The sequence below is a fragment of the Manacus candei genome, unplaced genomic scaffold (assembly GCF_025592945.1).
Source record: "Manacus candei isolate 608988 ecotype Guabito, Panama unplaced genomic scaffold, ASM2559294v1 h1tg000025l, whole genome shotgun sequence".
Classification (NCBI taxonomy): Eukaryota; Metazoa; Chordata; class Aves; order Passeriformes; family Pipridae; genus Manacus; species Manacus candei.
The window spans coordinates 6,330,779-6,357,314 of NW_026138073.1; the positions used below are offsets into that span (position 1 = coordinate 6,330,779).

At 44.4% G+C, this 26,536-nt stretch overlaps 1 protein-coding gene across 28 annotated transcripts in view; it reads left to right on the top strand.

The window, feature by feature from the left end:
• The first annotated feature begins 425 nt into the window (after positions 1 to 425).
• MAGI1 (membrane associated guanylate kinase, WW and PDZ domain containing 1) overlaps positions 426 to 26,536 on the top strand; it is a 351,112-nt gene continuing 325,001 nt past the window's right edge. For 10 of the 28 annotated variants that reach the window (XR_007904719.1, XM_051788742.1, XM_051788743.1 and 7 more), the window contains exon 1: positions 427 to 1,123. Coding sequence is in view for 27 of the 28 variants with exons in the window: in XM_051788742.1 (XP_051644702.1) it covers positions 835 to 1,123 (289 nt within the window). In the remaining variant the exon portion in view is untranslated. Of the gene's footprint in view, positions 1,124 to 26,536 lie in introns of all 28 variants that reach the window. The other 18 variants (XM_051788740.1, XM_051788745.1, XM_051788754.1 and 15 more) reach the window with 4 other exon arrangements.

Here is a 26,536-nt window from a genome sequence, read left to right on the forward strand (position 1 = left end):
CAAGCCTTGTGCAAGCACTTTGATACCATTTTAATGACGGGCTTGTGCAAGTTTTTCCTCGGGACTTGGACTTTGTGTCCTCTCACGTAACAACCACCTGGAAAGCGCAGGTGAGAAGAGATTGCAGAGGTTTGCGGCTGGGAAAAAAATCCTAGAAATCCTACCGGGAAAGTAAAGGACTGTCAGAAGTCAGTTCTCCTTTAGAACACGAGCATCTCCGGGGGAGTAATACCCGGAGCAGAGTAGCCGCGCCCCCGGCGCCTCTCGCAGAGGGGGTTCTCCCTGCCGGGGGGGGTTCACTCTCGCCACCGCCCCGGGGGGACGCCGGCACGGACTTTTCCCGTCGGGAAAGTTGTCGGTGGTCGCGGGGAGGAGGCGGTCCGGCCGTGCCGTGCCGGGGGCGGGGAGCGGGCGGGGGCCGGGCCGTGCCGGGGCGGGCCGTGCCAGGGCGCCTGCGCTGGCGGCGCGGAGCGCGGCGGAGCGGGACGGACCGAACTGGAACAAAACAAGCGGCGCTTTCTTTGTATCGCCCCCCACCCTCCCCCAAAAGGGCTCCGCGCCCCGCGGAGAGAGGAGGAGGCGGCGACACCCGCGCGGCTGCCGGATTTGCATTTTCTTTCTTTTTTTTTTTTTTTTTTTTCCCGGCGCTTTTTAATTTTTATTTTTTTTTTTTAAATTTTTATTTATTTATTTTTAATAAGAGGGGAGCGGGGCGGGCGGGAGGCGATGGCCTGAGCGGGGCGGCGGGTCCGCGCCTCCCCCCCCCCCCCCCGTCCCCCCGTCCCCGCGCACCTGCCGAGCGCGCCCCGCGGGCGCGGAGGGTCGCGCAGCGCCATGTCGCGGGTCGTGCAGAAGAAGAACCACTGGTCCAGCCGGGTGCGGCAGTGCGCGCTGACCCGCGGGCCCGGCGGACAGCTGGGCTTCGCGCTGCTCGGCGGCGCGGAGCACGGCGAGTTCCCCTACGCGGGCGCGGCGGCGGCGGGGGACGGCGAGGCGGCGCTGAGCGAGGGGGAGCTGCTGCTGGAGGTGCAGGGGGTCCGCGTCTCGGGGCTGCCGCGCTACGACGTGCTGGAGGTGATCCGGAGCTGCAAGGACCCCATCGTGGTGAAAGCCGTCCGACAAGGTGCGAGGGGGCCGCGGGGAGACGGGGCGGGACGGGGGGATCCGCTCGGCGCTGCCCGTGGGTGTGCCGGGCCGCTGCTGCGGTTTTGGTGGCCAGGGGCGAGTGCGGTCCAGCATCAGCCCTCCGGGACAGCGCAGGGCCCCGGCAGAGTCGCGCAGCGCGGGTTTGAGTGCACCCACCCGTGTGCGCACCTTTTGCGAGGGCACTGATGCTCAGGCATCATCGTCCCGATGATGACGATGATGAAGCTCATCGTCCTGAGCCCGTCTGCAGCCGCCCCGCAGTTCCCTGCCCTGCGTTAAGCGCAGTGAGCAATTGCGTGAGACTTTCCCAAAGGAGCCGTCAGCGCTCCCTGTGGGGCACCCACGCGTGTCGGGGGAAGCCCGGTGTCCAGCTGACCTCTGGAGAGGCTGAGGATACTCCACATCTGGGGGAATGTGGCAGAAATCCTCTCCTCTAGCAGCTGAGCATCCTTTGGAACTGCTCGGTGATGACTGGAGTCTTGTTCAGAAAGTGCAGCGTGTGTTTGCCTGCTGCCGGCGTGGGAAGGAAAAGCTTGGACCCTCCTGCATCTTCCCTCCCTGGCTGAAAGACAGCTCAGGTTTCCCTTTCCCCCCCGCCCCCGATTTGCCCTGGTGGGCTGGTGAGGGCACAACCGTGCTGCCCTGCAGTGCACAGGTGAAGGCATGCACAGGTAGCTCTCCGATTTGGCTGGGGAAGAGGATAAGGAAGAGTCCTCCCATGCTGGATTAAAAAAAGGCCACCTCACATCCCTGTACACTCAAGAGTCGCTCAACAGGTTAGCTGACAGGCTTGGCTAATGGGCTTGTGATTTCCAGGGCAGGATTTGAGTTTAGTGCCAGGAAACTTGGTGCTGCTGAAGCCACCGAGGCTGGTTGGATGGGCAGGATGAGCAGGACTGCAGTCGGACACCGGGAGCTGTGTGAGGCAAAGGAGCATCCCGAGGTCAGCTCCAAGTGGAGGAAGGAAGGGAAGTTTTCTTTGTGTCGCCCAAGAGATTCCTTAGGGGAAAGTTTGTCATCCACACGTTTGCATCCCAAAGTTGGAGTTTTTGCTGCAGCTTTTGGTCTGAGGTTTTTTTTTTTTCTTCTGTGCTTGGTTCAACCCAGCTGGTCACTGCAGACAAAATTTATGGCCAGCTGGCAAGACTGTCACCTGAAGTCTTGTCCCTGGGCTCACTGATGAGCTGAAGGACTGCAGGCACTTGTTTCACAGCCATCCTTCAAACCTCCAGTGCCAGAGCAGATCGCAGTGCTGGGGTGTCTGAGAGGAACTGAGCTGTGGCTGTGCAGGCCCCCTCTGCCACCTGCCCCAGAGCTGATCTACCAAAGCACAGCTATTATTTATTCCTTTCCAAGACTCAGTAGAAATATTCCAGCAAACAGTGTCAAACTCCCAACAAAAACAGTTTTCTTTAGGCAAATGTGTATTTTCCCTGCTGCGTTCCCTCTGCTTCACTGAGAAGTGGGAAGGGAAACTGAGCCTGCTGTTTTCCCTGCCCAGGCGGGAGGGGGAGAAAAGCATGAAGAAAAGTATGAGGAAATTAGGCAGAGTTGTTTTTTTTTTTTTACATGCTGATTGTTTTAGCAGAAGTGTTAAAATAAAGCTTGTGGTGTTGCAATGTGATCGGTGTTGGTGGATGAAGGAAGGTGCATAAAAAAAGCCCTTCCCAACCAAGCAATTTGTGATCAAACTTTTTGTTATTTTGGAAACACGAGTTAATGTAAATAAAAACATGTCCTGGGAATATACTGCAAATGACAGAATGTGGTGGTAAATGTGTCTCAGCTCCAGGATATGATCAAAAGAAGGGACAGAGAGCTGAGTTTTAGCGTATTGGTTGTGTTTACCTGAAAAACCCTGCTGGAAGTCAGGGCAGGCACTTGAACCTTGTATCATTGTCATCTAGAGCCAAGAACCAAGCACCTGGTAGGATTGTAGTTTCCTTTCTTTTTTGGTTTTTTCTTTTTCTTTCCACATATTTTTTTAGTGCTTTATCAGCCAAGAATGTAGAATAGAAATAAATATTTGGGTTTTTTTAAATCATTAAATATTTTTGTGGTCTGGAAAGCAGTTCCTGTCGAGGATAGCCTGGCATCTGAGTGCTGCTCTGTGCAGAGCAGGAGTTTTCCTCGTGGATCAGGATCATAAGAGTAAAAAAAGAGAGTATTTTAATTAAAATGCATTAGTTCTGTGTTGATTAAAAATCTCATTATGGGGATAGCAACTGTCATTCAATAGGAAGTGTGTGGCACTAGAGCAGACAGCAAAGGAGTGTGCAGATAAGATTGTTTTCAACTCTGATTCTCCTCCTCCTCACAGTTCTTAGTGCCTAATTGACTCATGCTCAAGTGCTAGGGTAATATTAACCTGGAAATGTATATGTTTTATTGCTTTGTCTGTTTTGTATGACATTTACAAGGCTGGAAAACGAGGAAATTTACTATAAGTAAGTCAGTCATCTGTAAGCGTGAACAGAGAAAACAACTGTTCTGACCTTGCACTTAGTGAAAGACAAGAGACTGGGATGTGAAATGTAGGTAGAATAGGCTGGGCCTGGGGTTTATCATTAAACCAGGGTTTGTAGACTTACAGGTTCACGTGCAATGGCTTTTCTTGCCTTTGTTAGTGGTATGTTTGAGTAGGTTCCCACAAAAAGGGGGAACCTATATGAATTCTCTTAGTGGGAGTACTGGTATTGAATACTGCTCATATGGGATTTCTTGGTCCTTCACTTACCCCGTTAGAAAGAGTGAAGAAAACCAAATGACTTTAATGAAGCTTTCCCTTTCTTTTCCCAGCATGCAACCTTTTTTTGGTATTGTGATTGAGAAAATAACTGTGCCATTACAGTTGCCTGTTTTTGGGCAGAGAGAGGAAGAATCTGCTCCCATGTATCTCAGTAACTTTCAGAACTATCAAATGTGCGAAAAAACCTCAGTTAACATGTAGTGCTTTTATGACTGACTGTTTCCATCTTATATCTGTGCCTAAATTCTGATGAAATTGTCAATTAAGTCCTGTGCAGTTAATAAATGCATAATTATCATTACTTGGTCTGAGAGTATGGAATTAATAGATTGAATTATAGGAGCAGTTGTCACATATTCTTGTGTAAAGCTGGCATTGCCTTAACACAGCGATTTCTTGGCTATATTGTGAAAATTGTATCTTCCTTGAATACACTTCACATTTTTCAATATAGCTCACTTGGATAAACTGAAGCTTAAAACTGATAAATCAGTTATAAAATCAGGCACAGTGTTTCTTCTCATGGATCTTTGTTAACAGAGTCCAGCACAACAGAACAGAAGTTTATTGTGCTGTTTTCCACAATGGAAGAATTAAGGCTGTATGTATAAAAAGTAGACTCTGATTTGTTTGAGACAAGATATTTGGGTTTTCATTCTCCCTCATTGAGAGATGGGCATGTTCAGAGAGATTTCCAGTTTCAGCCTTTTATTCGTTTTACTCTTTGCTTCGATGAGCTGTGCTAAATCATACCAAGCCAGATGCTTGGTATGGGAAACTGTCAAAGTTAATATGTTTGTACACTTATTTTTAAATTTTTTTTTTTTTTTTAAGTTCTCATTTCAGTGCTTTACTTCCCTAAAAAGTCTCAAGATCCCAATGTCTAAATGACCAATTGCTTTGAAACCAGGAGGTGCTGAGAGCAGTTTATGCAATTAATAATTTTTGTAGGACTTTGCAGCTGGGGTGATCCCACAGTAAGGAGGAGTTGAGGGAGTTTGTGGGGTTTTTTTTTAGCCCTGTACAGGGCAAACAGGAGCAGGCGTGATCCCAAACAGAAACAGTCACTGTTTACCCAGCGCTATCAGCTGCATTTGTTTCTTTTCAAACATTAACTTGACCCTAAGATAAATTCTGAAATACAGTGCAGTGACTCAATGCTTCAATGTCAGGCTGGCATCTGCTATACATGAGATGTTAAACTCAGTTATGTATACTAATGTGAACAAAACCAGCTACTTTCAAAAAGTTTGTGTGAGCTGGTATTTGGATCTTTTCCTCTTATTTTCCTGAGAGAGCTTGTGAGATAATTCCTGTTTGGTTTTGGAGGTTTTCTTTTTGTAAAACATTATTCAAAAAAAAAAAAAAGAAAAAAAAAAGAAGGAAAAGTTGATGCATCTGTAAATTCCTGTGTGTTCAGTGGTTTAGCAAACACAGAGAAGCAGAGTGTCACTTTGTAAGTGGTGATGCTGAACATCCCACGCTAAGTGCTGGTGCCTGGCGTTGCTGAGCCCTGCAGTGAGGGCTGGTGCCTGTGTGCTGCCCTGGGATGGAGCTGAGCTTGGGTTTGATGTGCAGGCAGCTGCCTCTGGGCCAGCTAAGGGAGAGGGTGTTTAGAGAGCGAGCTCTTGCTGTTCCCAGTGTACCTCTGCAGTGTCACGCATGAGCTCCAAGAAGTGTTTGCCTTCAGTCTTTGCCTGCTGAGTGCCAGTCACTTGCACGGTGAATTCTGTAAGTCGTTTTTCCATCTGACCCGAATTCTTTCAGGACCCAAGTGGATTTGAAGGGGAGAGAAAGATTTGCCAGCTGAAAACTTGGGTGATGTTCATGCATTTTAGATTTGTAAGGTCTGTTTTCAACTCTAACCTGCTGGGTGACCGTTGGACTAGTCACTACTGAAATGTAAAATAAAAGAAGACAGAGTCTCTTTTTCTCTCACTTTGAACATGCTTTGCTACAAATCAGTAATCTTCTTTCTTTAAAGTAGTACTGCATTTAGTAGTCGTGAAATGTGTATATCTTGTATTAAAATACTGCCATGAGGAAGACCTTATCTTTACTGTGCCTGAATTTACAGTGTAGTACCTGTCAGGATTTAGAAGCTGACCCTGCTTGTGGCAAACCAGTCATCCATCCTCTCTGGTGCCACAAGGTAGCACCCCAGAGATGGATGTTAGAGCCCAAGAGCCACATCTTGGCTGTTATAAAAATTTCCAGGAATTAATACGATCCTTTTAATAGCATGAAATGGGATTATGCTTTCCACAATAAAGTTAATCTTTCCACCCATTGAGATGGGACTCCTGGTTCCCTCTTTATGGCCAGTCAGATCACAGAGCAATTAAATCACAATTATAGTCTAATTATGAACAGTCATTCAACATCATTGCAAAATAAGATGTTAACACCATCCTGCGTGTTGTTCTGTGTTTTTAAGACCGAGTTACAACTCCTGCATGAGTGAATTATTGACCTGCTATCATGAGATTTAAAATTCATCTTCCATGTTAGAAATTTAAGAACTTTTTATAACAGGTTTGAAAGCCAAACCAGCTCACTGCTGTTCCTGGGTTTGGGATTGTCATTTTCCTCTGGTTCAGGTCAGGCTGTGATCGTTCATGCATCTCTTCTGGCTGTTTCTGTATCTCTTTATCTGATGCCTGAGAATTACACTTACTCCTTTGGCAGCCTATGCATGCACAGGGAAACATTTGCCCCAGGGCAGCTACATTAAGGTGTAAAGATATTCAGAGTAGCACTTTTGTGGCTGTGCAGAATTGATGATTTGGGCTCTCACTCATTAGATTTCAGCATGGCTCAGTTTGAAGGTAATGTGGAAGCTGAGAAGATGCTGCTACCTCAAGGGCTTTTTCTGTTGCATTAGCAAGGTCTGGGCTGTGGGCAAGGGTAGGATCCTTGGGACCACTCTTGGGTTTTTTTAAAATAATTGACCAAGTTTTTTATTTACATTCCTTTACTTAACTCCAGACACAAGCTATGCTTACTAGTTATTTCAGGTGTTTGGTGTTTGTTTTTTTTTTACACTTCCTCTGGCTTTGAGTGGAACTCGTAAATCAAGGCATTTGGTTTTGATCTTTCTGTGCTTCGAGTGACTTAAATTTCTTGGTGAAAAGCACAGAGTAGTGGTTCTGTATGAGCAAGTGTCATGACTTTAAAAAGGACTATGAAAAGTTTGAGACAAAATGTTAGCTGAAGGCAGGGATCCTTCCTGTGGGCACTCAGTGGTACTCAGAGTGCTGGTACTCAGACCTCTTCATCCTGTCTGAGCTCAGTCCCAATTCCTGGAGCATCAAAATACAGATCCTCCTGGTCCGTATTTCTCCAGAGTTTTTCTGTAGCTCAACCGTGGACAAGATTTATTTTTGCCTTTTAGAAACTGAGTATGAAGTGACCTTTTTGCACCAAGGGCACAGGGATGGGTCATCCTCCCTGTGATCTGTGAAGATCTTATCCGCTCCCGTTGCCCTGTCACCCGAGGCATCGCTGGCAGGACGGGGAAAAGCATCTCCTCGGCGCTGAGTGACAGCGCTGCTGAGCGTGCAGGACCAGCTCCTGCACAAACATCGTTTCCACCACTATCATCATTTTCTCTGTCTCTGTTGACACTCGATACTTTGTTTTCTCGGTTTGTATTTCAGTCTCGTGCAGCTTGCCTTGGCGTAGCTGTCCTGGCAGTTTGACAGGTAAAGGCTTGGAGCCGGCGGCCCCGAGAGATCCACGGAATCAGTGCGTTTGGTGGTTTAAGTCTGGGGTTTCCTGCGAGGATCTGGTGTTGGGAAACAAGCCTGTGCCTGGGATATCATCCAGAATTTGTTATCTACTGATCTGAGGGAGGGCTGTGGAAGAGGCTGCCTGTTTCCAGAGCAGTTTGGCAGCTCTTACATTGGGCTGGTATGTTGGCAGATGGGGACATTTTTTTTTATTACTTTTTTTCCTTTAATTTAATTTTCTGCTTTTCCTTCTGAACCACATAGGTGGGCCAGCATCTCTCTTGGCCCTGCAGGAGCAGCAAGGCTCAGAGTAACTGGGATATTTTAGTTGAGATCCACCCTTCAGTTTTGGAAGGTCAGACACTTCATCCATCCTCCCTCTTGTGACATATTAAATGGTTTCCAGAGCTATTCTGCTGCTGCAGGCTGGAACGATGGCACCATGCTCTCTGCTAATCCCCAGTCCTGATTCTGGCATCATTTGTGCTGAACTGTTTTGTGTTAGTAATATTATTTAAACCTGCATAAATTCTTCTTCTTTTTTTTTTCAGCTGCCCCTAGTAGACCTTGGAGAAACAAAATAATTTTTTCTTCAGGTCCTGATGTTTTGGGTTACATTCTTGGCTTTTGGCTAAGAGCAGTTCCAGTTTTTATAGTTGACAGGGCTTGTATCATAACTTTAAAGAAAAATAAGGTTTTTTTAAAATATTTTTTGAATTTCATTGACTGTCCCCTATCAGACTAAACAATAGCGCTTATTACACAGTGTGAAAATAATGCAAAGTGCTCTGTCTTAGTAATGGAACAGGAAATAAAAACAAACAAAGCCTTTGGGATGACTTGAAAAGTGGAACAGATGCCCTCACAATTGCAAGGCATTTGAATAAGGAATCAGTTTTGCATGGTTTGCTAATCCTTCAGTAAAGAGTTCATTGTCTTGGATTATACATCTGTAATTTTGGAACCCTGAAGTCAGTGCCTCAGTACAATTAGGTTGGCAACAGGCTGATTTTTCTTCATATTCTTAATGTCAGTGGCTTGTTCTTTAAGGGGAAAACCTCAGCTCTGGGTTTTTCATTTAGTTATTAACAAAAAGCCTTTGAGAAAGAAGCTGCCTAAAATCCAGCCACTCCCTCAACACAAACAAAGCTGTGCAGATACTGTGTACTTTCAAAAAACCCTAACTTTGATGTTCAACCTGTCTTATTCCAGTGATGCAGATCCTGCACTAAGTGGGTGTTAGTCCAAACTGATGACAGACACAGATGTCTCGGATTTTTTTGGATGCATAAGAGAGAGGAGAGTTACCTCCCAAACAGGCTGAACTGGACAGGTGAGGACCTGGGCTGCAGAATAACTGTGAAAAGACTTTTCTTAAAAATAGCAAGGAACATGACCATCCTCCTTCTTTCCCAAAGATGCAACTAGAATTCACAATTAGCAATTTAAATGGTAGGGATACTGGCGGGTGCTCCTGGGGCTTGGACCTGCAGAGGAACAATTCTCTGGAGCCTTGTGGGAAGCCAGGGATGATGGCTGGAGGAGAGGTGGAGAGAGATGGGTGGCAGGAGATACATAAATGATACCAAAAGCATTGAGCTGAGGAGGGGTTTTCCTGGTCACTACTGGGTTTGTTACTAAGGCCATCTCTAAAAGTAGAGGCAACTGAGTTCTTTCTGCAGGAGCAGTCAGGAGCATGGCTGTCTTTCCAGCTGATGGCAGACCCCAGTTCCAGAGCAGTTCAGCCCACCCATCTTCTTGTTCTGGGCTTACTAGAGAGCTGGAGAGGGACTCTTTACAAGGGCATGTACTGATAAAACAAGGGGGAATGGCTTTAATCTGAAAGAGGGCAGGGTTAGATTAGATATAAGGAAGAAATTCTTTACTGTGAGGGTGATGAAGCACTGGCACAGGTTGCCCAGGGAAGCTGTAGCTGCCCCATCCCTGGAAGTGTCCAAGGCCAGGCTGGACAGAGCCCTGAACCACCTGGGCTAGTGGAAGGTGACTCTGCCCACAGCGGGGGGAGTGTTGGAACTGGATGATCCTTATGGTTCCTTAGAACCTGAAGGATTCTGTGACCCTGTGATACAGCTTTGCTGTTAAATGTCCTGTTAGGATGTGGTGCCTAAACTAACTCCTGCTCCTCCAGGACAACCACACAGCTCCCCTGCACAGTGCAGGGAAGATGGGGGATGTGTAGCACAGCCCCAGGGGAGCTCATCCCCAGGCAGCCAGGGCAGGGAGGAAAAGTCTGCAGTGTGGCTGAATTTGGGGACACTCTTGTCTCCAGGCTGAGTCCCCCCTTTGCAATGCTGGTGCCTGGGGAAGCACTGAGGGACAGGACGCCTGATGGGGCTTTGGCAGCCACCGGTCCAGGACAAGCTTTGTTCTCTCCCTGTCCTGAGGGTGAAATAAAAATTAGTCTGATGCAAAACAAAGAATCATGTCTTTCTCTTTTCCCTGGTATGCGTTTTTCCTTAAACAATGAAGTGACTAATATAGAGTATCTTTTTAATGTGCTCTGGTTGTGGTTGAGAGGAGCAGCAGCAGCCTGGCTGCATGAGCATGTCTGGAGGCTCTGCTGCCTGCACAGCAGGGACTCTGAGGATCTCGGAGTCAGTTGTTTCTGAATAAAATCAGTAAGTTGTTTGCTTATTGGGAGGGGATGGCTTGCTTTGTTGTTGTTAGAGTGTCTTCTGCTGGTACCACAGCAAATGTTGCGTGTTAGTTTTATGTGCAAATACCAAACTTGCTTAGCAATGCTATACAGTGTTTTGTTAACTTTTGTGTAGTCTGTGTGCACTGTGGAGTCCTCCCTGTCACCTACTGTCTGTCTGCTGTTATTAATCAGCCCGTTTCCAAATGGAGATCTGAGCTGACAAATGCTTTTATACATGTGCCATAGCTGTATTATCCCATGTTCTTGCTTTCCTTTTTTTTTTTTTTTTTTGGTGACAAGGTACAGGCATGCTGAGATTGTTCACCTGGTTTCACATGGAGGTATTTTTATCTTAACTAAACCATAGTCTATATAAATCCCTCATGTTGCAGGAAGCTTTCTTTGCTACAGATGGAGCAAGGCAGTTGTAACCCCAGTAGTGTCTGTGTCTGGCTTTCCATGAGAGGCACGGAACTGCTCCGGGCAAAATCCAGATGGGCGCTGGGGATATCAGGGCTATGCTGGTCTAAGGGTTGGCTGCTCAGTGAGGTTACATATAGGGAAAAGTTTTATATCTACGCACATCTGCACCCAGTTTAAGAGGAGGAACTTGTGAAAATATTGTCACCTATCAAAATAATTTGAATTCTTGGGTGAGACTCTTAGAATATGTGAGTGGTGTGTATAAACAAATATATATATATATTTAACTTTTTCACTTTAACATCCATATTGTCAAATGCTGCTTGAGTGAAAAGTTCCAGAATCTCTTCTTCTTGTCTCTTTATTTTTCCCTATTTAATGAAAATGAATCCCATGATCTTGGCAGCTCAGGTTGTTAAAAAGCCAGAGCCATAGATTTCACCATAAGTGGTAACATTTTTTGTTAGAAAAGCTATTTGAAAGCTGAAGAGTATGAAACCACCACCATTATGGCTGAGTACAGTTCCCATGCCCATTACCTCACCACGAGATGCACAGGCAGCCTCTGATCCTGTAAGAACATTTAAATTCACTATTGTGGTGTTTCTGTGATGAAACTGTTTCGGTGATACTTGCCCTGTAAATCATCTGCAGGAACATGTTAGTTTTGAGAGACAGCTCGCCCATGAGACCTCACTTGCTTTTGGGTTATGCGATGCAGCTGCTGAAGAAGATCCAGGTTCCCTTTCCTGGCAAATGCTGGGGGCAGCTGCTCTCTAGACCTTTGTCAGGCCCCTCTGAGTCATTTCACAAGTGCAGGAGGGAAAACTAGAGCACACCTTAAACTTTATCTGGGAAAGGTGCCCGGTTTCACCATGCACAGAGATCTCTGGCATTTCAAAGGCAATAAAGTGTCATTTAGCTCCCTCATTCCAGAGGCAGGTGGCAGTTACACTTTAACACAAGGTCATTCCTTAATGAGGATGGGAAAAGTGGTGAATACTTGGATGCATGATGGCAATATTTGAAGTGTGATAAAGTGTGGGGCCCTCTTGTGCCAGGCAGTGCATGGATGCAAGGGAGTTGTCCCTACCTGGATGCTTACAGGGGAAGGGTGAGAGCTAAAAGGACCCCAAGTGATGTGAGGAGGGGGAAAGCCAAGCACAAAAGCTGTGTGGCTCTGTTGAGATGCTTGTGACAAGGCTGTGGACCTACAAATCTTGGCTCCCTGTTGCTGTTCTGTGGGGCCCTACTGCTTCCCAGATCCGCATTAAAACAGAGAAAAAGGATAAATTGCTTCAACTGGAGCAGCTCCTTTCTGCAGTGCCGGGCTGTCCTGCTCAGGTGGAGCTTTGCCATGACAGTACTTCCATAAAATACCCTATAGGTTTTTTACTTTGTGCTTGTAAAACATGTCAAAGGCTGAAATTTTTATCTGCAAAAGAGATGACTCAGGGACTACCCGAGGTGGCTTTTCCATTTATTTTTGTTTTCTGTTGCCAATTTTCCAGTTCTAATAGTTGATGCTAGAAATACACACGTATCAGTTTTTCCAAGACCTAAATACGAAGGGTTTTTTTTACACAGTACTGAGCTAGGATAGGAAATCTTTGTCCCATTGCAGACTGGTAAATTTGGATCTGCTGAAGTTGTTACACATGAGAAAAGCCCCAGTAAAAATGAGAGTGCTTAAATTTAAGCATATACTAACGTAATACATTGCAGAGGGCTTTTTGTATCTGTCTGTAAAAGATGCTATAATCAGCACTGAGGCTTGCCTAAACCAGTGTGGAAATTGCTGTTTGCCTAAAAAGCCGGGCAAGTTGTCACAATCCCAACATTAAAAGGCTGCAGCGGATTAACCAAAACCTATTTCAAATTGATTTAGTGCAGCTGATGCGTAACTCAGCCTGGTCATCTGTGTCCTGCCAGGGCCTGCTGTGCTCTGTGCTGGTTTGACTCCTGAGACCAAGTGGCTGAGTTGTCATTGCATCTTGCCATGTTGGTGCTGCCTGCTCTCCCTCTGAGGATGCTGGGGAAAACAAGGAAACCTTGGCTCCCAAACTGGCTGGCCACAGTTAGCTTTTATTTCCAGTATTCTACTCTGGTTCAGTACAGCGTCTGCAGTAGCAGATCCCGGATGGGATCTTGCCCCTGGCGGGGAGTACAAGCATTTTTCCACGGTGCAATTGAGTTGGCAGGAAAGGTTCCATCAGCTGTTTGACTCAGGATGTGCTGGATTTCTGACAAAGAGTGTTTCTGCTGCCTGCAGCACCTCCTGCCCTCCAGGCCTGGGGTGTGTGCTCAATGGGAAAGTTCAAAACTTTTCTTTGAAAAGTTAGGGACTTTTTGAGCAATCTCACAGACTTTAATTAAAGCTGGTGTTCCTCTTTTCCTGTATTGGTTGCAGGTGGAGGTAGATTTTACAAATGATAGGTCACCCAGATGACTTTTGCTGCTGTTCTACTCTGGTTGCTCCGTTTTTGTAAACCTCAAGCATCTCCCCAGCAACCTGTGGTCTTTGTCAGGCAGATCCTGCTCCTCCCTAAGCTCTGGCTGAGCAAAGCCTTCCCAGTTGGTGATTAGATAAGCATCACTAACTGATAAACAAAACTTCATCAAGGCCTCTAAAGGACAGACCTTTCATGTGTGGGGACACAGCAGCAGCACTGCTGAATGCTGATAGCTGTCTGAACCAGTGGCAGGAACAGTGGGGAATATTTAATGCCTATTTATTTTTCCTCAAAGTCCCTGATGCAGAAGAGACCTCAGCATTATTATGCATTGCAGTGGATCGTGTTCAGAGGCCTTTTTGCCATAAAAACATTGTTTCTATCTCAAGATTAGCAAAAAGATGCTCTCAGACTCAGCTCTCTATGAGGTGATATTGCACATCGATGCCTTGTAATATCCAGATGAGCTTTAAGCTGTAATATTCACAGAAAATATGTTTGAAGCTTTCCCCTCTTGGAGGTAAAAAAGCAATCTTCACAATTCTTAGTGATGGTTCACCAAGATGCCTGAAACTGAGTTAAAAAAAGTACAGAATGGTATTTGCATTGTTTTCCCCTTCTCTTAACCCTGCATTTCCTCTTCACTGGTCAAATCAAACAGCAGTGACGTTTCAAAGTCTTCCTGAATGGCAAAATTAGAAATATTCCTTTTCTAAGGAGTCTGCAAGAGGTAGTTTAAACATTGCATGCAGCCGCTCCGGTAGGAAGTTGTTTAACTTGTCGAAATCTCTCTTTTACTGCAGAACCTCTATTGAAAATGACAAATTGCTTAAAGCAGTTTCCATGTTAGTCTTTAAAAAATTCAGTTTCTTTCCACCCAGAACATGTGGAAGGCATTTGTGCACTTGCCTGACTGTTTCTCTGTCCTAAGGCTCACACTCGGTGTCTTTGGACTTCATGTAATTTTCTCATGCAGCTGCTGGGGTTTATGTTTTCCTCAACTTTCTATTGAATTGGATTTCCCCACGCCTTAGCTTAGCTTAGCCAAGGAAAGTCAAATATCTATCTGGTTCAGACTCTGGGGATCATGGAGAGAGCAGAGGAGGGACACTCCAATGTATTTGCTTTTTAGAAGTGATGTTCAGAGCATTACAAAATCCATAATTTAAGCTGTAAAGTCTGTATCCGCAGCCAAGTTGCTGTAATGTCCTTTAAAAGCGTTGAGCGGTGTTAATGCTTCACAAAATGCCAAAACATCTTTTGCTTAAACGTTTTCAACTACTTCTCTGTAGCTGTCACTGTAGCAAAGAACATGCATGGCAGGTACCAGATACAGAGCATGCAGCTGGCTGTAACTGCTGTAAAACTAAAAATTGCTCAGTTGAAAAGGCTTTTTGCCTTTTTTTTCTTTCCTTTTTTTTTTTTTATTTTTATTAAAGAAAGATTTCAAGTTGTCGCTGTGCTCAGGTGGCCCTGCCCAGAGCAGCACCCTGTGTGGCGTGTATCCCATGAGGATGTATTGCCAAGCCTTGCATCTGGGCTTGTGAAAGGAGAGGGTGCAGAAGAGAAGTGAGTCTCCTTAGCAATGCTCAGTAAATGTCAGGTTCTGAAAATAAGGTGGGAATTATATTTCTGAAACCTTGGCAGGCCGAGGTGAGGCTTCCTGTGCTCTTCCTTTTGCCTGCAGTGGGTTGCACCAGTGTATGAGTTTGCAGAGCTGCTTTTTGGTGGCCCTGCTGCAGGTCCTGTGGCTGGAGATGGGTCGGTCCCCAGGGCCCTGAGCAGGTGGAGTGCATGCCCACCAGTGTCCTCCAGCCCTGGCTGCAAGGCAGGCTGTGGGCTGCACCCAGGTCTGTGAAATCCAGGGCACAAACTGTTCCCTGTCTGACTGGAAGGTGCTTTGTCCCGAATGGCATCAGATGAAAGGGAATCGGCATTGCCCCATTGCTCTGCTTGAGACAACCCTGTTGCTCAAGAGGGATGATTACCGAGTTAGACAGCAGTCAGGAGGGGATTTGAGGACAATCCAGATGCTTTTTCTATAACTTGAAGGCATGTCATATCCTGGCATTTCTATTTTTACCCTCTTTTCTCTTATACTTTTTGTGTTTTATCTGCTATGATCCCTTCATTTGTGGCAGGTTTGGACCGAGGTGATATTTTGACTTTCTTTTGTAGCCATTTATTTGTTGACATTTAACGTTTTGCTACAGTGTTGCCTTTTTCCTCTGAAGTGGTATTTAAATAAAGTAACAGTTACAAATTTTCTGGGTTCTGTTTTTGTTTTCCTTTTCGTGAGTGGTTTGGGAAATTTACCTTGTGCTGGATGCTGTTTTCTTTTGTGGAGGATGTGTCAGAGCAGATTCAGGTGAGCCATCCTCTCAGTTGCTTTCCTGATGCAAATACTGGTTGATATAATCTGTTTTAGAAAACAGCATTAGAAACAGGCATCCTCTGGGAAGAATAACTCGTTCCTGAGAGAGTGTCCTGATCTCTTGTAGGCAGAGGGCAGTTTATGCCTGGAAGCTGGAGGCTTTATGCACCTTGTTTGTAGTGTTTGTTGTCTTTTGTGAAATATTGGATGCCGCCTTCGGCTCTTGTTATGTGAAGAAATGTCTGATCCAGTTCTGAATCGTGCAGAGCTCCCTGATATCAGGCATAAAATATTTTTTTAATGGATATTAAACCTGTCTTGCCGACTGTTTTGTCTCTGGCCAATAAAATCAGTGCAGCCCAAAATACCCTGCAGATACAGATACGTATTTCAGAACCAGCTTCTTAATTATGTAACAAAGTGAGAGCTTTAGTCCCTTTCCTCTTGCAAGGGGTCTGGATCACTTTCTGCTTGTCCAGCAGCCAGCGTTGTCACAGGCAGTGCTGGGTTGCTGTCATGTTCCCACAGTTACATACCTGTGGTTGATTATTAACCCATTTAATAGTGGTGCTTTGTTTACTCTGACCTTTTTTCTTTCCTGCTCTCCAATCACAATCCAGATTAAAGGCAGCCTCTTCCGAGCAAAACACTGGAGTTAATAATCCACTGGAGGTGTGCTAATAATCCCCCTTGTTACTTGTGTGGAGAAAAAATGAGCTCACTGTGTTTGATTTAATATCTCAGATCAAGAGAATGCACCAAAATGTAAGAGCAAATGCCTTTAAAATGCACATTGAACTCATGGATGCAGGTCCCTGATCAGCAGCATTTGTCATAATTGACATACCAGCAAAACGTTGAGGGTTTCTTGGGGGGTCTTGATTTTTAGAGAATACAGACCCACATTCTGTGTGAACTTGCACAGGCTGAGAGGGTGGACAGACACAGGCTCTGCCTCAGCCTCAGTGTTTGGAAGGGGCTCCATCCTGCTTTGTTCCCCATCCCTGCTGGTGGCTTTTGCAGGATGAGTGATGCCAGGGTGCTTAGCTGGGGATGTGGGTCCTGGGGCAGCTGCTGGATGTTGGCAAGGTCAGGTCTAATGGCAGCAAAGGCAGTGTCCTGCTGTGACCTGTTTTTGGGGTAGGAGGAGGCTGCAGGGCTGTGTGAGCAGGGACTCGTCCCTCTGCCAACATGTGTATGCTTGCAGGGTTCCTAGGTATGGGCACGGCAAATCACACAGCATTAAAGTTAATGAACCCTCATGCAATTTTAACTAGAATGAAAACTGTTGCAAAACTTAAGCACTGAATAACACCAAAGCGCATTTTCCTGGGAAGAGATGGGTGTTTGTGGAGCCACTGGGGCTTAGCTCCTGCATTGCTCCCCTTTCAAAGATGACATGTTTTGATTTATCTTCCTTCCCCAGAACCTCCTTTCAGTCTTAAAAAAGCAGTGCTTATCATCACTGTTGTTGGGAGCCTGTGCAGCAGTTTGAATTACTGCCTTTCCCTTTCTAGTGCCATGTAAGTGAGCATAAATCTGTATATTACACCAATTTACATTTGGTGGGATTTGTCCTGACACGTCCAAAGCTTCTGACTCTTGATTCGCTGTATGAGTAACTTCTTTAATATGGAGCCCTGGGGACAAGGCCCAATTTAAAATAAAGTTGTGCAGGTAAAAGCAGAAAGGCATGGACTGTATGCCTGTGGTCTGTAACTAAGCTAACCAAGGAGTTTAAATTCTGCTCTGCATTTCATCTTGAGTGCTGCACTCCTGAAAGCAATGCCAGCTTCTGGCCTCAGCTTTGCCTTAGCCAGGACAGAAGCCATTGGATGCAAGTGCCTGGGATCTTACAGTAGGAAGAGGCTGACAACAGCAACTCCTCAGCTGCTTGCAGGATGAGACTGTGTCTTACTTTTCTCATGTGTACTACTTTTATTTAGGTTAGCCTGGATTTTTGAATTAAAAGACGTATAAACATATCAATTTCAAGTTCTTGCTGGTGTGGTTTTTGGGTTGTGTTATTATTTTTTATGTATTTTTACTCTGCCTCATGTGCATTTCTTTGTTTGGGAACAAGGTAGTTTAAAGTAAACTATAAAACTTCCATTAACTCCATCAAGGGATAGCAATGAACCCCAGCTAGCTCTGTGAAATACCTTGGCTTGAAAGTTTACTACATTGGCTTTATGAGATTCAAAGCTTTTTGCCCCAGATGAAAGGAAAGCTTTGCTGTAAAATCCTGTTCCTTACTAATCTGGCTGTTCTGAAGTTAGATGCAAACTAACTTGCTGTGTGCTTTGCAAACCTCTAAGGGAGAAGTTGGACATATGTGTGAATAACTGGATGATATATTAAATAAATGAAGCAAGGAAATGTGCCATCATCACTTCATAGAGACTTCTGTCATTTGGGACTGATTTTTCAGAGAACCTAATTTCTAATTCTAGATAATGAGGCTTTTAAATATGTACTGAGCCTCTTAAAATCAGTATCTCTAAAGGGCCAGATTTTAAGTGATACCTAAAATATACAAGTTTCTTATGGAGGATGTTATATATATATGTGCACATAGAAGAAATTCATCCCTATAGAGTCTACAACTAGAAACTTTGGGGAAAAAAACTTAGTCTACTGCCAGTTTTGGGCTAACACTTTATTTTTCTTAGATACTTTTGTAATTCTTTTTATGGATACTGAATTGCTTCTGTGACACACCACGTTGCAGACAAGGGCAAAAGTTTAGCAATCTGCAGTGCAGAAGGGCTGATTTCATTGCCAGCTGCTGATTCTGGCTGTGCAGCTCTTGTACCAGCCAATTAAACCCACACTCATTACAGCCTTTGTGGTTTGGAAGTGAAGTGTTCCTGCCTTTAACTTGTAGTTTTACAGGATGTTGGTTTAGGCTGGAGGTTTGCAAAGCTTGAAATCTTATATTTTCCGCTGGTGTGTGCTCCAGGGGTAGAGGAGGTGAACAAGGAGAGCTACAAGGAGAGTGGTGTAGTCTGAAGTGGGAAGGTGTGCCTCTCTCTTAGAGCACCATGAACCTGCAGTCACCTCCTAAAATTTTCATGAAATACCGTAGTATCTGGTGTACCAAGCTGCTGCAGATAGGAGTGGTGTCTACTGCAGTGTTGGTCTCGGAAAAAAAAATGTCTGGTGCTGTAGGAAGTGCTGAGCATCCCTTCATAAGCATATTCCTTCAGCTCCCCGGCCACAGATTTCTGCCTGCCCTCCCTTGTGGGGAAATCCTGCCATGCTTGCAGACTGGTTTGGGAAAGCTCTGGGCAAAGAGAGGGAGGAGGCAGAGATGGAAGAAGAATGTGACCCTCTGAGCTGTTACTGGTGGCTGTGCTATTTTAAAGTCAAACTTAATTTTTAGCTTTTCATAAACAAATGTCTGTGCCAGCTTCTTCTGTAGCTCTGAAATCAGTTGTGTCTGCAGCTCCATGGCTGTATCCTCCATTCCATGGGTGCTGCAGGGAGAACAGCTGACCTTTCCTTCCCCAAATGCCTCTTGGCACTTGGGACGACCTTTGGAGAGGTGCTCTGCAGAGGGTTTAAACCCTCCAGTTCTTCTGAATGTTGTACGACAGCTGCTTTATCTCGGGGTGAAGAGATCTAATGGATCGAGTAAGATGCTATACTCATTGCAGGTTACTATGGGAGCTGGTGTCCTTCATCCATGACCCAAGGGACTGTCTTTGCCCCCAGTACTTTCATATTTGACCTGGAAATGCAGTATTTGCCTTGGAAATGCAGTGTGCAGCACGGGCAGGGAAGCAGCAAGGATCCCGTCTCTCAAGAGAGGGTTAGTGATGTTTAGTTTTCTTATGACATTATCGCCCTGTTGATTTTAACTTGGAAACTTCAGTGAAAACCACACACGCTGCTGTGAAAATTCATACTTAGTAACAAGTAAACAAGTGATCCAGCAAGTCTGACTGACTCAGGAAATTCCCTCCAGACCTTGCAGGGAGGAGGAGCTTTGCATTTTTCTTGTCCCATGTTTATTTTTAGTCTCGCCTCTAACATTGCTGATAGTACCATTACAGCCCTGCAGATTAAAGTCCCAGCATGGGGCAGAGTTGAAAGAACGATGCTGCAAAGCAGTCAGAACCTCCAGGATTTTGCAGCAGTGTCATGCTACAGGCAATTAATTTAGTCCATTATTTGCCTGCCTGGGCACAGCTCAATGCCACAGCTCAGTGAAAGTCTCTGATTTCCTTGTGCACCTCTTGTCAGAGACAATGTTTTCAGTGCTGACTCTGTCCTTGTGGCTTGAAAGTGCTATGTTTGTGGTGCTAATATTTTGGGTGTCACAGCTGTCTTTTTAGGCCCCTTTTTCCCTCAAATGTATTTTGCACTTGCTCTGAGGGTGTGTTGTGTTTTGGAGTGGGAAGACAAGAGTTTAAGTCTTGTACAGCTTCCATGACTGGTAACCTTGGTCTGAAGCAATGGGTAACACAGAGCTTTGGGTGGTGTTGGAGAGGACAGTCTTGACAGCAGCACCCAGCTGCAAGACCAGGTGATTTACCCAAGAGCTCTTGGCATTTCAGAGAGGCCCTTTTGTTACCCGGGCTGGCTGTGTTAATCTGAGTCAACAGAAGGGTATTGAAGTCACATAATGGTTTTTGGGTTTTTTGAGTCTTTGTTTGCCAACCTTTAATCAAAGTCCTTAGAGATGGCAGAGGACGTTATTCAGGACTGCCTAATGCTTGAAAACTCCTAGAAATAACAGTTTCTGTTAAGAGCTGGTATTTAGTCTGGGTTGTATTGCACCTAGGAAGCAGTTTTATCAGAAATAGCTGAATCTGAAGACGTTTATGCTCTGCAGCAATAGAATCTGTACCTGCTCTGCAATGAGAGAGGTGTTGGAACAGATACAAACACTCATTGCCTGTGGAGGCCGGGGAGTGTCACTGTTATTTGGGCAGGACAAGGTTTGGGCAGCCTATGGCAGGCAGAGCATCACTGGCAGGGTCTGGCCACCACAGGGAGGGGTAGTGCTGGACCCAGAAACAGACCATCCAAAGCTGGGCTGCCTTGGCTTGCAGAGGTGCTCATCACCTGGCCAACCTGCTTGTCTGCTCCCCTGGGCCGAGCCCTGTGCTCTGTGAGGGCTGTGAATTTGAAGGTGGCTGCTTAGCCCTTTCCAGCACCTTATGGATATACCTTAAGGCATATCCTCAAATAGTTACTGAGAAGCCTAATTCTGTATTTTAACATCCCCTAAGACTACTTTTCCTTAGCCATGAGTAGGGGACTGTTCCAAATTGGAGAAAATTGCTGTGTCCGTGTCCAGGGACCATGTCCAGGAGACAGCCCATGCCTGCTCAGCAGACATGGTCTTGTCAAAATAAGGTGAGGCAAAGGGGAAAAGACCTTGTGGATACTCAGCAGTATCTTACCTGTGTCTTTGTCATTGTTAATGATCCTTGTGAGTTTTCTGAGTCGATTTGACTTCTGATAATGTGACTTTAGGGTGAGTGGGAAGGGTTTGCAGGAGGTCCAAACCAGCACGTACTATTTGATATTTTCATTATTGGAAGGGACCAGTTGACAGTGATGGGACATGGTGGGAATGAGGGGCCTGGCTGTGCTCAGATGTGGTTCTGCTGCTACCCTGTGTTTGACTAAAATGTCACAAATCTCCAGGACTGTGGAGAAGGAGCCTAGTCTAACACCAGAAGCCCGAAGAACATGTTTGAAGACAAGACCAACTGCTTTGCTGTTTGAGCTTTTTGCTGTAGACTTCTGCCAAACATCTGCAGGCTCTGATCAGCCTCTTTATACCTGAGCAGTCTTAACAAAATAATTTTTTTCTTTTTTTTTTTTTTTCCAGCCATTTCAGTTGAACTGGCTGTTGGGTTTGCTTTATTTTTAAACAAAGCAAGATCTCTGGGGACTGGTGCCTGTTGGAGTCTCTTTGCGATAACATAGAAAGGTTCTCAGTTAAAATGCAGCTGAAAAATAATTTAAAAATGCAGCAGTGTGCGCAGGGGTTGTTACAGAAACCAAGGAGATCTGTTTCTTTACTTGGGAATCTTGGATTAAAATCTGTTGTTGCAAGAAAATCCAAATGATAAGTTTTATTCAGGCTCTATTATTCATGCAGTGAATACCTCTTAAGGCTCCCCAGAAATATGTCCTTTTCTAGACTTACAATGAGTAGACAAACACTATGTGTTTATACCAAATGCTGTAGGATTTATGGGTAACTACTATGTGGTTTGAAGTAACAATATACACAATGTATTGTGTATTTTTATATTTGGCCTATGTTCAGTATAAGATTAAACACAAGAATTTATGGGCTTCAGAAAATATCTTTCCAATGCTGAAAGCAAAAAGCATGATCTATAATGAGGCTTTACAGTATATAGTATTTTTAAGGGCATTTCTTTAATTTCCTTAATATATTTTCCGTGTAAAAGTATTTATTTTGCACTTCAAATAAGATACTGTTGGTTGCACTTACCAGCAAACAGCTGGGGATTCTGCTGCCTTAACCGCACAGCAGCTGCTAATTAAAAATATATAATTCTACCCTGATTAGCTTATAATGATTATAATCCCCTTAAATTTGATTATTACCACAGCGTGGTAACCTCAGCCACCCCCTGTTTCATTGTGAGGCCTGTGAGTAACAAATCTAGTCATTAAGAGCTGATAGCTGGTTCCTGAAGGATTTCTTCCCAGAGAGAGGAGTGCGGGGGGATAAACCTACCCCGTTCCCTCATAGCTTTGGAGGTGCCTGGTTGGAGTTTGGTTTTTTAGCTTGGGTGCAACAGGCAAGCAGAACAATTTATTCTTGGCAGTAGTGTTCAATGCTGCTTTGACTGTGATAAGTTTATTCAGTTTATTCTTGTCTTCTGTTCTGAATTTTTTCCCTTTTTTTAAAAAAAAAAAAAAAAAAAAGAACAACAAAAAAAACCCCCTCAAAAAACCAAACCACCTGGTCAACTTTGCAAAACATAAGAAACTTTACAAAACATAAAAATCTTGCTTTCAGCCTTAGGATTGCTTTGCTTTCATCTTATGCCCATCTGCTTATCCCTCACCAGTTTTTTCTCAAGATATTTTGCAACTCTTGATAGCAGGGAAAGGCCTCTTTCTTTCTTCTGCAGCACCTGGGTGCTTGGGAAATGACACTGTGGGGCAGAGCAGTAATAAATAACTGCTGCTGGAGAGCAGTTTGGAAACCCTGGGTTCTGGGCAATTTTTTCCCCTCTCACTGCAGTCCTGAGGCATGAAAAGAGGCCAAGTCAGATACCTTGTCAGAGAGATGCCCTGATCTGAAAGTGTGAGTGTCACTCAGAGTTCACCTCTGACTTGGGGATCTGGTATTAATGGAAGAGCTGAAAGGCCAGTTTTAATATACACAGGAGATAATAGAACCTGTCATTAAAAAAAAATAATATCTCCCAGAGCACAAAGAGGCTACATCAGTGTATTCCTTTGTTAAGTGCTTGGACAGAGGGAGGCTGGTTCTCGTCCTGGAACAGCGTGAGGATGGTGACTGCTGGGGCCGGAGGAGAGTGATGGAGCAGCTGTGCTGAGGTGGGAGTCTTCCCTCCCTGCTGCTCTGGTGGCAGCTCCAGTGGGTCTCCCTCTTGTGAGAGTTAGCTCTGAAACCTGCTGGAGTCTGGAGCTGCTGCATGTCCAGCTCTGGGGTAAGGTCTCTGCAGCCCAGCTGTGTGTCACACCAGATCCCAAAAGGTTTGGACAGCAGAGGTGTGCTGGCCAGTGTGAACTGAATTTGCCCCAAAATCTCTGTATTGGTGGGACAGCCAGATGGGTCTTATTTTATTTTAAACCTATTAATTATGACTTATTCTGTATCTTGGGTAATGGAGCCTAGATGTCTTACTGTTAGAGATAAGGGCGAGGCTGGGGCGCCTTATAGGAGAGATAAGGGAAATAGTTTAATTTTTTTCTTAACATCATTCTTACTGTTCCCTTTAGCTTTTTTGATTGGTTATGGTGCTTTTGTTTGTTTTGTTTTTTGAATTTATTTATTGGGATTGACACAAGCTTTTTAGTGCATTTTTTAAAAAAAAGTACGTAATTTATGTAAAATTTTGATGCCCAGATGTTCCCTTCCAGTTTCATTCCACCACATATGGACATTTGCATACAAATAAAAGGAAATGTCCTCTGTGTGTGTAGATAATTGATAGCTATTCATTAGGTAAAGTCAGCTAATATAATGCTTGTTAATTTTAAAGCTCTCCTGTGGTTGGCAAGGAACCGAAGGTATCGATCAGGGTCTGAGAGATGCAGTTTCTTGCAGCTCTGAAGAATGATCTTTGGTCTGAGAGTCACGAGTCCACAATTAAGTTGTTCTTGGGTAAAAGAGAAAATTTTAACTTTCCCTTTAGACTCTGCCTGAGATGTGAGATGTCTGTGCAAAACGGACAGAGCGATAGAGATTTATGATTCTCTTCAGTGGAGAGGTGACTTGCATTGCCATGACATCTTGTATCTCAGAAGAAGTTAATCACAGCTTTTCTCTGTGTTGCTGGGTTACATTGCTTTGAGAAAAAACAGAAACTGCTATGAGCAGTATGAATAGCCGAAACCACAAGTCCCACTGAGATTACAGCCAGCTCCTCCTAAAGGAAACGAATTCAACCACCAACATAGTTTTTCATTAGATGATTTTTTTTTCTGGGTGAACAAAATACTCCTATTGTGGCATAATTGTTTAGCTTTTGGAGATTCAGGCAGAGTTGCAACTACATGATTGTTTAAGAAAAGAATTCAACTTGATGAGGAGGGGAGGGCAAAGAGACATTTGGCTTTTTATTACATTTTGTAGCATTTTGCAGAATTATGCATCAGGTTTTAATTTTCTCGGTTTCTGTGCTTTTTGGCTCTGCAAAGGGGGGAGGGAGGAAAGTCTGTCTTGCATTTCAGGACAAATCTAAATCTGATGGACAAAAGTTTTGGCTATCTGATTGAAACCTTTTGTTGCTGAGACTGAATGACTCTACCAGGCTGGCAGAGCTGAAGTGATTTGTGTCTTGGATTCATTGTTTTGAACTGGTAAAATGTATTTACTTGTGGTTAGTGGGAAAGTTAATATTTTCATTGTAGAAATATGATAATGGCTAAAACCCAGGCTGAGTTGTAAGTGAGGAAAATGCAGTATGGAAAAACCATGGAAGCAGGGTCTGTACTCTCAGATTTAATTTAATTTAAGAGGTTTTTTTTGTTTCTGGTACCTTCATCTGTCATACCAGAAGTACCCAGAATTGTACCCAGTGCTTCAAGGTGTGCAAAATGATAGTGGTTTTGATAAACTTAATTAAACAGGAGATGATGAAGTTCAGTATATTAATGCTTGTCAGCTGAAATTACTTCTACTTCTTAGCTGAAGGCTCAGAAATTGCTTTTGTCCATTCTTTCCCTGCCCTTGTATTGACCAAGTACATCACACACCAACAAAACATGTTGCTGTTTCATGCAGATGGACTCATCAAAAGACAGCGTTTACTTAAGGGTTTAGGAGGTGCAGACAGTTAGGAATTTAAAAAATGATTGAAGAATAGGGAGTCTTGGATCTGTGGTCGTTAGTGAGAAGAAAAGACAAAAGGTTTCCAAAAAGTGTTTGAACATCCACCCACTGGAAGCTTGATGATTTAAGCAGCACCACGCTGGGATATCTCAATTGATCCTACAAATCGCTGTGGTGTTCATGTACTGTCTAGGCTAAATGTAGCAACCATACATTAGGAAATTTTTAAATATAGGGTTGGCCAGCCTCTATTTCTTTGTAGGCTTTTCTCGTGGGAATTGTCTGGCTAGTTACACCATGACCACAAAATGTCAGACAATGCAAGGATCTTCCTCCCCCCACAACAGTTTATTTCCATCTCTCCTCACTAAGGCAGTTCCTTGGAGTGGTAGCTGTGGTTTGCTTGTTTTTTTCCCTGGGAAGTTTGTGAGCAAACTCTTGGACTTACTTGTAAAGTGCTTTCTAACATCAGATCTTTGCTAGAAAGTTTTCTGGTGAAAGCTGTGCTGTGTATGTGTTTCAGAATGCCTTTGGAAATTAATAACAAATAAGGGACTAAATGCACATCTTTTTCAAAAGCTGCTGGGCACCCCATGGCTGTTTTCCATGGCCATGGCTGGGTGGCTGTTCCAAAGGCTGCAAACTGTTGGGATTGAAAACTGCACATGAGCCTGCCAAGCACTGGGGCTGTCTATGTTTAAGGCCTCTTTTTAGGCAGGCTCTCATCAGAGGTTTGGAAAGCCCATAGCGTGTGGTAGGCAGTCTTGAAAGTAAAGAATGTCTTCGCTTAACTCTGGATTTAAATACTTTCATTTATCTGGTCTTTAATGTTTTATTAACCATCTAAATCAGTTTAGATTGCAGCTAGAGATTCAGCAGCAAAACCAGACAAACCAGTAGGTTTTGCTAAACTGAACATTTGCTGATAGGAAGATACTCCAAGCACTCCTGTGTGCTCTTGCAGAGAGCTGGGCTGTGAGGAACGCAGAGCAGAGCCCTGGCAAGCCAATGCAAAAGGAGAAACTCCAAAAGAGATGGAAAGCATCCAGAGAAGACATATACTTCAAAAGGAGTTGAATCTAATGAAAATAATCCATCATGAGGAAATGAGTATGTTTGAGCCTTATTCAATGAGAGGGAACATAGCTTGAGAAACTGATGCAAGTAAACTTTATCTAAATTGAAGAGGAAATTAATACAGGCAGTTGATTAAAGATGTGAAAGAGCTTTAAATTTAAAACGTCATAAAAAAGGACAAATAAAATGTAATTTCCATAAGCAAAGGCAAATCTGTGAAAGACAAATGAGAACGGAAAATAGATAGCAAGTTACTTGTTTAAAAACAAATAAACAAAACCCTCAGACCTGTTAAAAGCAATAAAAAAAAGGCAAATTGCTTGTAGCTGATACGAGGTGGCTTGTGACTGTGGGTGCAGTGGCCCATGTGCATGTGAGATTTTGAAAATTAAGTCTGC